Below are 13,137 nucleotides of genomic sequence, written 5' to 3'. Positions count from 1 at the left end.
ACACCAAACAAGAATGACAAACACATTTCGGGAGAACATCCGCACTGTAACACATTTTAAACGCAGCATAACAAATACTCAGAATCCCATGCATCCCTAACTATTCCGGGCTCCATTATACACCCCCACCACCCCCCACCCCCCTCTGTGCGTCGGTTGGGGGGACGGGGTTTGGTGGTAACTGGGGTGTATAATGGAAGTAGATTTTTCTCCATGTGGCCCCTGATCTAAAATGAGTTTGACACCCCTGGTATAAAGTGTATGAACAATCGTGTCAACAAACTGTTCAATCAGACAGGTATGGAAATAAATATTTATATAATCATCTGCAGTTTCGCAACAACAAAAAAACACAGTAGTGATGCCAGCACCACTAAGCTCCGATAATGGAAAAAAAAAGGACATTTATGGACTTTAGCCCTGACACAGCACGTCTGTTTCAAACAGCAGCAGCTGCCCCATGAAGGCCAGGTTAGGCGAGATGACGCGACGCCTCTGCTTCACAAAGTCGAAGGCCTCATCCAGTCGGACCCTCTGGGCGTGCATGAGGTAGGCCAGGCAGATAGTGGCCGAGCGGGAGATACCAGCCTGGCAGTGCACCAGCACCCGGCCCCGGTTGTGCTTCACTGAATCTGGGAGTGAAGAAACAAAAGTTTATTATGACAATGTGTTGGGTTTTCATTTGGAAATCCTGCACAAAAACACTTACAACTTATGCATTAGTCATTTATTTTCTATACAGCTTGTGCTAATTAGCGTCCTGGCTGACTTTACAGATGGCAGGACACCCAAATGGCATCAGTCAGTCTGTGTGGCCGGATTGGAAATGGTGACTTCCCATAGAGCAGGGGTCACCAACCTTTTTCAAACCAAGAGCAACTTCTTGGGTACTGATTAATGCAAAGGGCTACCAGGTTGATACACACTTAAATAAATGGCCAGAAATAGCCAATTTGCTCAATTTACCTTTAATAAACAAATCTATACATATAAAAAAAATGGGTGTTTCTGTCTGTCATTCCGTCGTACATTTTTTTTTCTTTTACCGAAGGTTTTTTTTAGAGAATAAATGATGAAAAAAACACTTGATTGAACGGTTTAAAAAAGGTGAAAACACGAAAAAAATAAATTACATTTTGAAACATACTTTTTTTCAATTTCGACTCTTTAAAATTCATATTTCAGCCGGAAAAAAATGAAGACAAAAATTAGCTAATTCGAGTCTTTTTGAAAAAATAAAAAAAATAATTTATGGAACATAATTAGTAATTTTTCTTGACTAGGATTAATTTTAGAATTTTGATGACATGTTTTAAATAGGTTAAAATCCACTTTTGAAATAAGATTTCAATTTGATTCTACAGATTTTCTAGATTTGCCAGAAATATTTTTGGGAATTTTAATCACAATAAGTTGCAAGATATATTTAACAAATATTCTTCATCGAAAAAACAGAAGCTAAAATGAAGAATTAAATTAAAATGTATTTATTATTCTTTACAATAAAAAAAAAATAATACTTGAACATTGATTTAAATTGTCAGGAAAGAAGAGGAAGGAATTTAAAAGGTAAAAAGGTATGTGTTTAAAAATCCTAAAATAATTTTTAAGGTGGTATTTTTTCTCTAAAATTGTCTTTCTGAAAGTTATAAGAAGCAAAGTAAAAAAAAAAAAATTAATTCATTTAAACACGTGAAGACCTAGTCTTTAAAATATTTTCTTGGGTGTACAAATTCTACTTGAGTTTTGTCTCTCTTAGAATTAAAAATGTCCAGCAAAGCGAGACCAGCTTGCTAGTAATGAAATAAAATAAAAATAAAATAGAGGCAGCTCACTGATAGGTGCTGCTATTTGAACTATTTTTAGAACAGGCCAGCGGGTGACTCATCTGGTCCTTACGGGCGACCTGGTGCCCGCGGGCACCGTGTTGGTGACCCCTGCCATAGAGGAATCTTTAAATGTTGACATTGATCATGACGACAAGCTACAGTAAAACATAACCATAAACCATCTATGCCGGTGGTTGTAAAACTTTTCTCAACACTTCAGAAAAGATTTGGCTCTCCAAGTACTACCAAAACGACCAACATTAAAATCCAGTTCTAGGCCTACGTATTTATTAAAAACAAGGCAGAGGTTTTATTTTTAAAAAGTACATTTAAAATTTTTGGCCACTGAAACATTACCCACACTGCACAAACATCAACAATGATACTCCATATACAGTACATACTTTCACACTTCTTTAGTGTACCACTAGATGGAGTCCAGTACCACAGTGTGAGAATCTCTAGTCCCGTGTTTTTCAACCACTAGTGCCGTGAAATCGAATTTCACCCATTTGGGTTAAAAATATTTATGCAAACCAGTAATTATAGTCTGCAAATTATGTGTTGTTGAGTATCGGTGCTGTCTAGAGCTCGGCAGAGTAACCGTGAAATACTCTTCCATATAAGTAGGTGGCAGGCAGTAGCTAATTGCTTTGTAGATGTCGGAAACAGCGGGAGGCAGTGTGCAGGTAAAAAGATGTCTAATGCTTAGACAAAAAATTAAAAAAAGGTTAGTGCCCCTATAAAAGGACATTGAAGCTGAGGGAAGGCTATGCAGAACAAAACTAAAACTGAACTGAACTTCAACCCGGTTTGTCTCTGTGCGATATAGAAAATGACTGTATGGTGATATTCAAGTATACGTTCTCACGCAGTTGCTTTTAGCTGCGGGCAGTACACAACATGCGTTTCCCGCTCTTTCATGTCTCTCCTTCTCACAGAGACTTAAACAAGCGCACCTTCTTACAAATGTCACGAATGCAACGTCACATGCTCCCGCGTAGCAGAGAGGTAGCAGTGTGGGTAACATTAGCTGTGATGCTAGCGGAGTGGTGAGAGTGGTAATACGAGAGAGAAAATATGCGAATCTGGTAACAAATGAAGAATTATTACCAATAAAAACAGCAGGGTATCCATCGTCTGCCGGTGGTTTGGTTTAACAATTATGCGGAAAAAGCGTTGCTACAAAAAGAAGCAGCACTGTTAAAGGCCTACTGAAACCCACTACTACCGACCACGCAGTCTGATAGTTTATATATCAATGATGAAATATTAACATTGCAACACATGCCAATACGGCCGGTTTAGTTTACTAAATTGCGATTTTAAATTTCCCGCGAGTTTCTTGTTGAAAACGTCGCGGAATGATGACGCGTGACGTCACGGACTGTAAGGAAATATTAGCGCTGCACCAAACACGGCTAAAAGTCGCCTCTTTTCATGGCGTAATTACACAGTATTTTGGACATCTGTGTTGCTGAATCTTTTGCAATTTGTTCAATTAATAATGGAGACTAGAAATAACAATGCTGTTGGTGGAAAGCGGTGGATTGCAGCTGTCTTTAGTACCGAGACACAGCCGGTGTTTCTTTGTTTATTGTGAAGCAGACCGGTCAAGCGAACATGTTTTCTCTACGTCAACCAGCATGTTTTTGGATGGGGAAATTGTGATATATATCTTACCGGAATCATCAATGGACTATTCGTCGTCCTGCAGCAGCTATCATGTCACCGCAGCCATCCGACCTCGAGGTATTTCTTTATAATCTTTAATATCTCAATAAAACACTATTAAAACAATAAGCAGATAAGGGATCTTCCAGAATTATCCTAGTACATGTGTCTAATTACATCTGAATCGCTCACAATGAAATCGCATTTTTTTTTTTTTTCTAGTCCTTCGCAATCAATATCCTCAGCCACGAATCTTTCATCCTCGCTCAAATTAATGGGGAAATTGTCGTTTTCTCAGTCCGAAAAGCTCTTTTTGTTGGAGGCTCCCATTATAAACAATGTGAGGACGTGAGGAGCCCTCACCCTTGTGACGTCATCGCCTGCGACTTCCGGTACAGGCAGGGCTTTTTTATTAGTGACCAAAAGTTGCAAACTTTACCGTCGATGTTCTCTTTCAGCAAAAATATGGCAATATCTCGAAATGATCAAGTATGACAAACAGAATGGACCTGCTGTCCCTGTTTAAATAAGAAAATCTCATTACAGTAGACCTCTAATGTAGCATTGTTTGAAAAGTCACCCGATAGAGAATGAAGAGTGCTTGAAACTGCACATCAACATCTCCGGCCAGTGCCACACCAATAAAATGCCGAAGCAACTATTTCCAACACCGTATAAAAAAATCAACAACAGACGGAGATAAAGTCCGCAGGAACCTACCACATAGCGAAAGAGATTTCCTATTATGCAGCTCATTTTTATTTGACAGTTATTGAAATATCTTGTGTGACATCATGCACGAAAGTGCACTTTAATTTTTTTAAACTATTGCAGTGGCGTTCTGTACAAAAAGTGCACTTTGATTTAGTGTTGTTTTGACATCATGCACAAAAGTGCGCTCGTAGCTTGTTTTAAAATGTCTCTGACAATCTTGCACTCTCTGTTTTGAAATGACATGAATGTTTGTGCCACTGCTTAATAACTGTTTCATAAATACAGTTTTGGTCAATTGACTTAGTTGTTATTTCCCTCTCTGCATGAAAGTTTAAAACTAGCAAATATGAATGCAGTATGAAGAAGTGAAGTGAATTATATTTATATAGCGCTTTTCTCTAGTGCCTCAAAGCGCTTCACATAGTGAAACCCATTATCTAAGTTACATTTAAACCAGTGTGGGTGGCACTGGGAGGAGGTGGGTAAAGTTTCTTGCCCAAGGACACAACAGCAATGACTAGGATGGCAGAAGCGGGGATCGAACGTGCAACCCTCAAGTTGCTGGCACGGCCACTCTATCAACCGAGCTATACCGGTTGAAGAAGAATGTTTTAATGTAAACACATAGAATCATCATACTGCTGTGATTATATGCATCAAGTGTTCATTCAAGGCTAAGGCAAAATATGGAGATATATATCGTGTATCGGGACATGGCCTAAAAATATCGAGATAATAATAAAAAGCCATATCGCCCAGCCCTACTGTCATGTATGTGTTTTATGGAAGTTTATGAAAAAATGTCCTCACCAATAAAAGCGATAGCTGTGGAGAAGCAAGCGCGGATATCTGCAGCGAGACTGTCCTCCACGTCAAGACGAAGGTATTTGAAGTCCCCTTCGAAGAAGTTGGGACACGAGGAGGAGACGTTGAGGACTGCTGTGATGCCGGCTGCCTTGAGGGTCTCTCGGCGGGATGAATGGACGGCACTGCCCAGAAACAGAAAGGGAAGCAGCTCGACGGGACCGTCCTTTGGTGGACAAGAAAAAAACCTTGTTACTATCATTTGCATATTGTTTTATACTTAAACTATTTGAATATGATGGGACCTGGTCGTATGCAGGTGTGCTGCGGCCTGTGTTCACTGGCTCTGGTTCCACTGCAGATAGTTGTTTGCTGTAACAAAAATTTGGGTAGGCCTCTGAAAATCCTTCAAATCCACCTGAAAAGGATGTCACAGAGTTTTAATCATCCACACAAGCATTAGAGATGTGTGTATACATCCTGAATTTAAAGCCCTACTGAAAGCCACTACTACCGACCACGCAGTCTGATAGTTTATATATCAATGATGAAATATTAACATTGCAACACATGCCAATACGGCCTTTTTAGTTTACTAAATTGCGATTTTAAATTTCCCGCGATGTGTCCTGTTGAAAACGTCTCAGAATGCTGACTGTACACGTGACGTCACGGACTGTTAGGAAATATGAGTGCTGCGCAAACACACAGCTAAAAGTCGTCTGCTTTAAACGCATAATTACACAGTATTTTGGACATCTGTGTTGCTGAATCTTTTGCAATTTGTTCAATTAATAATGGAGAACTCAAAGTAGAAAGATGGTGTTGGGAAGCTTTAGCCTTTAGCCACACAAACACACGGTGATTCCTTGTTTAAAAACTTTACTATGGATCAGAGCGGTCAAGCGAACATGGATCCCGACCACTTGTCAACCAGCAGTTTTCGGTGAGAAAATTGTGGTAAAAAGTCGCCTTTTACCGGAGATCAACTGAGCTTGTGCCGTCCGTACCTCTGCAGTCGACTTCCATCAGACACTGGCGTCAACACACCCGTGGATACACCCTTCCGACTATCAGGTAATATTAAACTCACTAAAACACTAGCAACACAATAGAAAGATAAGGGATTTCCCAGAATTATCCTAGTAAATGTCTCTAAAAAAATCCAAATCTGTCCCAATGCAATCGCTTTTTTTTTTTTAAACTTAATTTTTTCTTTTTCTAGTCCGTCGCTATCAATGTCCTGAAACACAAATCTTTTATCCTCGCTCAAATTTAATGGGGAAATTGTCGTTTTCTCGGTCCGAATAGCTCTTTTTGTTGGAGGGTCCCATTAAAAACAATGTGAGGACGTGAGGAGCCATCAACGGGTGACGTCATCATCTCCGACTTTCAGTAAAGGCAGGGCTTTTCTTTATCGTCGATGTTCTCTACTAAATCCTTTCAGCAAAAATATGGCAATATCGCGAAATGATGAAGTATGACACATAGAATAGACCTGCTATCCCCATTTAAATAAGAAAATCTCATTTCAGTAGGCCTTTAAGTGACACAATTATTATTGTAAGGTTCAAATTTGAATGACAAGTCTTATTTTTAATACCTTAATCAACAAATGAAAACTGTTTGGCATCTACAGGGTTGCTCCTACACTTCAAACCAGGCAACACCCTGAGACAGAGACTGGTGCAATCCTAAAGACCGGAGACCTTACACCCACAAAACTGTCTACTTGCACCTCAGGGAGAAACAGCACTCCTTTTGAGAACAAAAAAGGTACAGATTCTGGACAAAAATGTACAGATTCTGGACAGGGAGGACGGATGGTACGAAAGAGGAGTGAGGGAAGCCATCTATGTCAAGGTTGAAAAACCATCCCTGAACAGAGGAGGTGGTCTGCTACACCCCCTGTATCCCACATACAACACCGTCCTTTTAACCGTTTTTAAAAGACTCTGCAGAAGCTACTTAACCAACAGGAAGCAATACGTAAAGCTATGCGAACAAACGTTTGCAACTATAAATATATCCTGTGGACTACCCCTGGGATAAATACCCGGACCAAAATTGTTCAATCTGTATATTAACGACATTTGTAAAGTTAAGAAAGGACTTAAAGTTAGTATTACTAGCAGACAACTCAACTGTGTTTTGTTCAGGAGAGAACACACACAAGCTGATACAAATAAAAAAAGAAATAAACAGATTAAAAAGATGGTTTGACCAAAAAAAAGGGCAATCGTTGAATCTCTGTAAAATGATGCTATTTGGCAACAGTGGTGTCAAAGTTAGTTTGTGTCGAACCCCAAGATGCAGAGAAGGAGGGGGGCATTTTGCAGGAAAACCTGATTTAATTTAAATACTAAGACAAAAACAAACAAAGGGTTCAAACAAAAAGCACGCACGTGGGCGGATAACAAACAAAAGGCCTAGCGTGGAAGCAAACAGGTGTCTAGCAGGAAACAGAAGTCGTACTTGTAAAATGAAAGAACAAACTGGAAGCAGGGGGGGAAAAAAAGTAAGCTACAAACATCAAACGAATATAGCTTACAGCTACACTGCAAAGACATGACAAGGTACGACACGACAGGAGCGATAATATATGACAAGTGCGACAAGAAGTGATATCGACAAATCAGTAATCCAGCACTGACTGGAAGACAAAGCAGGTAGAAATAGGACGGGGCTGATTGACACCAGGTGTGGCCAGGTGCCAATCCGCCACAGCTGAGGGGAAACAAAGCACTCAACAAGCTAAACCAAAATAAGAGTGCTGACAGAAACTAAGGACAGGAAATACTAAACACACAGAGGAAAAACTAAAACACAAACAAACTGTCAGTGGAAAGCCTGACAAGTGGAAAGAAAGCCAAAACACAAATACAAATGACATTGAAAGAACAGAAGAAACCCAATTTTTTGGGTGTAATAATGTATGATAAAATGAACTGAAAATCTTGTTAAAAAAATATACAACACAAGGTACAGGCAAGAAATATTTCAATAATCAACAAAGATAAATATGTTGTGAACCAGAAATCACTCAATATTCCCTCCTGCTCGCTTGTGTTGCCATATCTGAGTTATTGTGTAGCCATGTGGGGAAATATAGTAACTACACAAAGGTATGCTTCATTCAATAACTGATTCAATAACAAAAGAGATCAATTAGAATAATACACAATGTTGCATACAGAGAATATTCAAACCCTTTATAATATTGAAATTCAAAGACTTGGGGCAAAGAGTTAAAACAATGCAAAATATAACCTGATACCCAAATATTCTTTTGAACAAAAGAGGAGACCTATAACTTTCGAGAAAAATACAATTTAAAATATCGGTATGCACGCACAACACTATAAGGCGTTTAATATATCAGTATGTGGATTTAAATCCTGGAATATATAGCAAAGGAGTCAAACAAGGTATTGATATATGTATATGTACATGTATATGTAACAGCTGTTGCTGCAGCTGTTAAATATACTGTAATATTGTACATGGTAATTGGGATTTATTATATATTGTATATATTATATAATAATATAGAATATCAGTATATATTATATACTGTATATATAATATGTAAATATTACATATATGTCATATTTTATACTGCTACGACAGTACATTTTTAGTCTACTTTATACTTGCATTATCCTTTCCATCCTACACTTTCCATTCTTTGTAACTCAGCTACTGAAAGGAACAATTTCCCTTTTGGATCAATAAAGTTTGTCTGAGTTTAAATCTAAGAGTATATGATCCAGTTGAGGAAACGGTCAAACTCAAAAGTGTTCACAATGTACGAGGAAGAAGAATCCTAATAAACATTTTAAACCAAATGAATGAATGACACATCATCTATCGCATATTCAGTACATTTTGTGAACCACAGAGTAAATTAGTGACCTATTCAAACTGTATTGATATGTGCATGTATTTATTGTTGTTGTGTATAGCAGTGTTTTCCAACCACTGTGCAAACCAGTAATTATAGTCTGCAAATTATGTGTTGTTGTTGAGTGTCTGTGCTGTCTAGAGCTCTGCAGAGTAACCTTGTAATATTCTTTCATATCAGTAGGTGGCAGTCGGTAGCTAATTCCTTTGTAGATGTCGGAAACAGCGGGAGGCAGCGTGCATGTCAAAAGGTATCTAATGCTTAAACCAAAATATAAACGAAAGGTGAGTGCCCCTAAGAAAAAGAATTGAAGCTTGAAGGCTATGCAGAACGAAACTAAAACTGAACCGGCTACAAATTAAACAAAAACAGAATGCTGGACGACAGCAAAGACTTACTGTGGAGCAAAGACGGCGTCCACAATGTAAATGACATGACGATCAACAATGTCCCCACGAGAATAAAAACAACTGAAATATTCTTGATTGCTAAAACAAAGTAGATGCGTGAAATATCGCTCAAAGGAAGACACGAAACTGCTACAGGAAAATACCAAAAAAAAAGAGAAAAAGACACCAAAATAGAAGCACAAGACCAGAACTAAAAGACTACACAAAAGAAAACAGCAAAAAACTCCAAATAAGTCAGGGCGTGATGTGACAAGTCGTGACAGTACACCTACTTTGAGACGAGCTTTATGGATGCATGCTTGGTTATGCTTTAAAGTCATATCAAACAATTGCGACAACAACTTTTTACCATCATTTGAGTTTCGTGTTTTATTGATTTCTGCTGGTCTGGATTTTTTCAACACACAAAGAAAATGTGCCTTGGTTCCAAAAAAGTTGAAAAACACTGGTGTATAGCAGTGGTTCTCAACCTTTTTTCAGTGACGTTCCCCCCTGTGAACATGTTTTTAATATAAGAACCCCCTAATCAGAGCAAAGCATTTGTGGTTGAAAAAAAGAGACAAAGAAGTCAAATACAGCACTCCGTCATCAGTTTCTGATTTATTAAATTGCATAACAGTGCAAAATATTGCTCATTTGTAGTGGTCTTTCTTGAACTACTTGGAAAAAAATATATCAAAATAACTAAAAACTTGTTGAAAAATAATCAAGTGATTCAATTATAAATAAAGATTTCTACACATAGAAGTAATCATCAACTTAAAGTGTCCTCTTTGGGAATTGTAATAGAGATCCATCAGGATTCATGAACTTATTTCTAAAAATTTCTTCTCAAAAAAAATAAACATTTCCCATCAATATTTATGGAACATGTCTACAAAAAATCTAGCTGTCAACACTGAATATTGCATTGTTGCATTTCTTTTCACAGTTTATGAACTTGCATTCATATTTTGTTGAAGTATTATTCAATAAATATATTTCTAAAGGATTTTTGAATTGTTGCTATTTTTAGAATATTTTTAAAAACTCTTACGTACCCCTTGGCATACCTTCAAGTACCCCCAGGGGTAAAAGTACCCCCGTTTGAGAACCACTGGTAGGATAAACAAAAGAAATGAACAATTGTGTTACAAACTGTTTCCAGACAAAAAAGGGGTAGGATTAAATCAACTCTGCTTCTTCCTACTACTTTTTGGCCATAATAGAATGTGAAACTGTAAACATGTTCTGAACATCATTAGGTTGTTGTTTTTTTATTACTCGTTTGTTATTGTTTTGTTTTGGCTTTCTTCTTTACTTCTTTGTTTTTTAACATGTCCGAAATAAATATTTACAATACAAAAGTTTATATTAAGTCTTTAAGTGTGGGCAAGATGCATGAGTTATCGGATGGTTATAGTATCAACTAGGGGTGTGGGAAAAAATCGTTCCGAATACGAATCGAATCGTTTACGTTGTGCGATTCAGAATCGATTCTCATTTTTAAAAAATCGATTTTTATTTTTATTTTTTTTAATCAATCCAACAAACCACTACACAGCAATACCATACCAATGCAATCCAATTCCAAAACCAAACCTGACCAAGCAACACTCAGAACTGCAATAAACAGCAATTGAGGAGACAAAAACACGACACAGAACAAACCAAAAGTAGTGAAACAAAAATGAATATTATCAACAACAGTATCAATATTAGTTATAATTTCAGCATAGCAGTGATTAAAATCCCTCACTGAGATTATCATTAGACATTTATAAAAATAATTAAAAAAGAACAATAGTGTCACAGTGGCTTACACTTGCATGCATCTCATAAGCTTGACAACACACTGTGTCCAATGTTTTCACAAAGATAAAATAAGTCATTTTTGGTTCGTTTAATAGTTAAAACAAATTTACATTATTGCAATCAGTTGATAAAACATTGTCCTTTACAATTATAAAAGCTTTTTTAAAAAAAAGTCTACTACTCTGCAGTGTTAATTTGGTTGACGAGAAATTTTCGTCATAGTTATCGTCAACGACCTTTTTTTTCTGACTAAAACGAGACAATAACTAAATAAAAAATAATTTACGTGGACTAAGACGATGACGAGGTGTATTGACATATTTGTCAACGAATAAAAACGAGACGAAAATGTCTGCCAGAGACAAAATCCAATCGGAACTCATTTCGTTAGGAAGAGGCGGGAGGAGTTGGGAAGAGAACCAGTCAGAGCGACGTGGTAAGGAAGTTACGTAAACGTAGTTTGCGTTTGAGAATGACCCGGGAATGCGCTGCAGAAGACAACATCTCAACGCCGGGGAGGAAGAGGAGAGAGATCATATGGGGAAATTTTATATTTGACGTCAAAGATAACAAGACGCAGTGTAAGAAATGTAGCGCGAGGATTACGGGGAAAAACACAACAAACTTGAAGCGACATTTACAGTCGAATCACCCCGAAATACACACACAGGTAAGCATTTTCCACAACATACAACTCACTCGACGTTATCCCGTTTATTACACGGCTTACTCATGAAATACTAAATTTGAGACATGATTTTCATCAAAATACGACTTGTATCGGTGATTTTTCCGCTGTTTTGCTTTGACTTTCAGAAATTGAATGGAAAGTTTACATACTACCCTTTAGTCGACTAAATCTACTGTAGTTTTCGTCGACTATAACCTTATGATATTTCGTCAACTAAAACTAAACTAAAACAATTTTAATAACTAAATTATGACTAAAACTAAATTACATTTTAGTCAAAAGACTATGACTAAAACTAAATCAATTTTGCTGTCAAAATTAACACTGCTATTCTGCTAGCATGTCAGCAGACTGGGGTAGATCCTGCTGAAATCCTATGTATTGAATTAATACAGAATCATTTTGAATCGGAAAAATATCGTTTTTGAATCGAGAATCGAATCGAACCGAAAAAAATCGATATATTATCGAATCGTGACCCCAAGAAGCGATATTGAATCGAATCGTGGGACACCCAAAGATTCACAGCCCTAGTGTCAACATATGCCAAATGTTTTCCAATTACCTCTCAGGAAGCAAATTCGCGCCTTCACTTCGCTCCGCAGGGCAGTGAGCAACATCTGGCCCACGCTCTCCGCCCTCAACTCGGCCACGGAGCGGCTCGCAGCGTCCACCACCACCACCGGGCTGAACTCCCCTCGCCACAGCTGGCCCAGGAGCGCCCTGTCCGGGATCAGCCACTCGAGGGCCACCTCCGCGCTCTTGGATCTGCGGCGCAGCACCGAGTTCCAGTTGACGTTCCGGGACCGGAGTATGTGTGACCGGGAGAAGTCCAGGAAGGGTCTGCAGTCCAGAACCACGCAGCCGGCAGAGACCTCGCTCTCCCTGAGGATGTGGACCACCTCATGGTTGTTGAGTTCCAAAGGCTCCCCAAGTGACGTCATGTTGGAAAGTACTTTCAACAATTATTTAAACATAAAAAAAAATATTATAGAGTAGAGTATTGTTCGGTCAGTTCGTGGCAATGACTTCAAGGAGTCCCACACGCTTATTGATAAAACACCGAGGTATGGGCGTGGGCTCTTAACCACGCCTTGTTTTCCATCCGGAAAAAAAACTGCACCTCAAGGCGGAACTCCATATATAGACTGCCCGTCACTCCTTATATGGACAATGACTGGCTCCCTCCGCCAGGCTCAAACATGCTGGTTCGGGGTTATCCCGTGTTTTGATGTTGAGTGACGTTAGTTACACTAGAGGCTATAATAGCCAAATATAACATGCACGAACAAAGACACATTTCATATTTGGTGTATC

At 38.4% G+C, this 13,137-nt stretch overlaps 1 protein-coding gene across 1 annotated transcript; it reads right to left on the bottom strand.

Moving 5' to 3' along the window:
* Positions 1–301: 301 nt before the first annotated feature.
* dusp2 (dual specificity phosphatase 2) lies at positions 302–12,887 on the bottom strand. The gene is made up of 4 exons (XM_061898581.1): positions 12,386–12,887; positions 5,327–5,439; positions 5,028–5,247; positions 302–632 (listed from the first exon to the last, which is right to left on the bottom strand). The coding sequence occupies exons 1-4, from the start codon at positions 12,762–12,764 to the stop codon at positions 415–417; spliced, it is 930 nt and encodes a 309-aa protein (XP_061754565.1). The 5' UTR covers positions 12,765–12,887; the 3' UTR covers positions 302–414.
* Positions 12,888–13,137: the final 250 nt, after the last annotated feature.

This window comes from Nerophis ophidion, linkage group LG01 (assembly GCF_033978795.1).
Source record: "Nerophis ophidion isolate RoL-2023_Sa linkage group LG01, RoL_Noph_v1.0, whole genome shotgun sequence".
Taxonomy (NCBI): Eukaryota; Metazoa; Chordata; class Actinopteri; order Syngnathiformes; family Syngnathidae; genus Nerophis; species Nerophis ophidion.
Note: the sequence above shows the minus strand (reverse complement) of the source record. Positions and strands in the feature narration are given on the sequence as shown.

Coding starts and splice junctions, on each gene's coding strand:
- dusp2 (XM_061898581.1), bottom strand. CDS start 12,764: ATGACGTCACTTGGGGAGCCTTTGGAACTCAACAACCATGAGGTGGTC. Junction 5,440..12,385: donor GCGAATTTGCTTCCTGAGAG/GTAATTGGAAAA, acceptor CATCCTTTTCAG/GTGGATTTGAAGGATTTTCA. Junction 5,248..5,326: donor GCACACCTGCATACGACCAG/GTCCCATCATAT, acceptor TGTCCACCAAAG/GACGGTCCCGTCGAGCTGCT.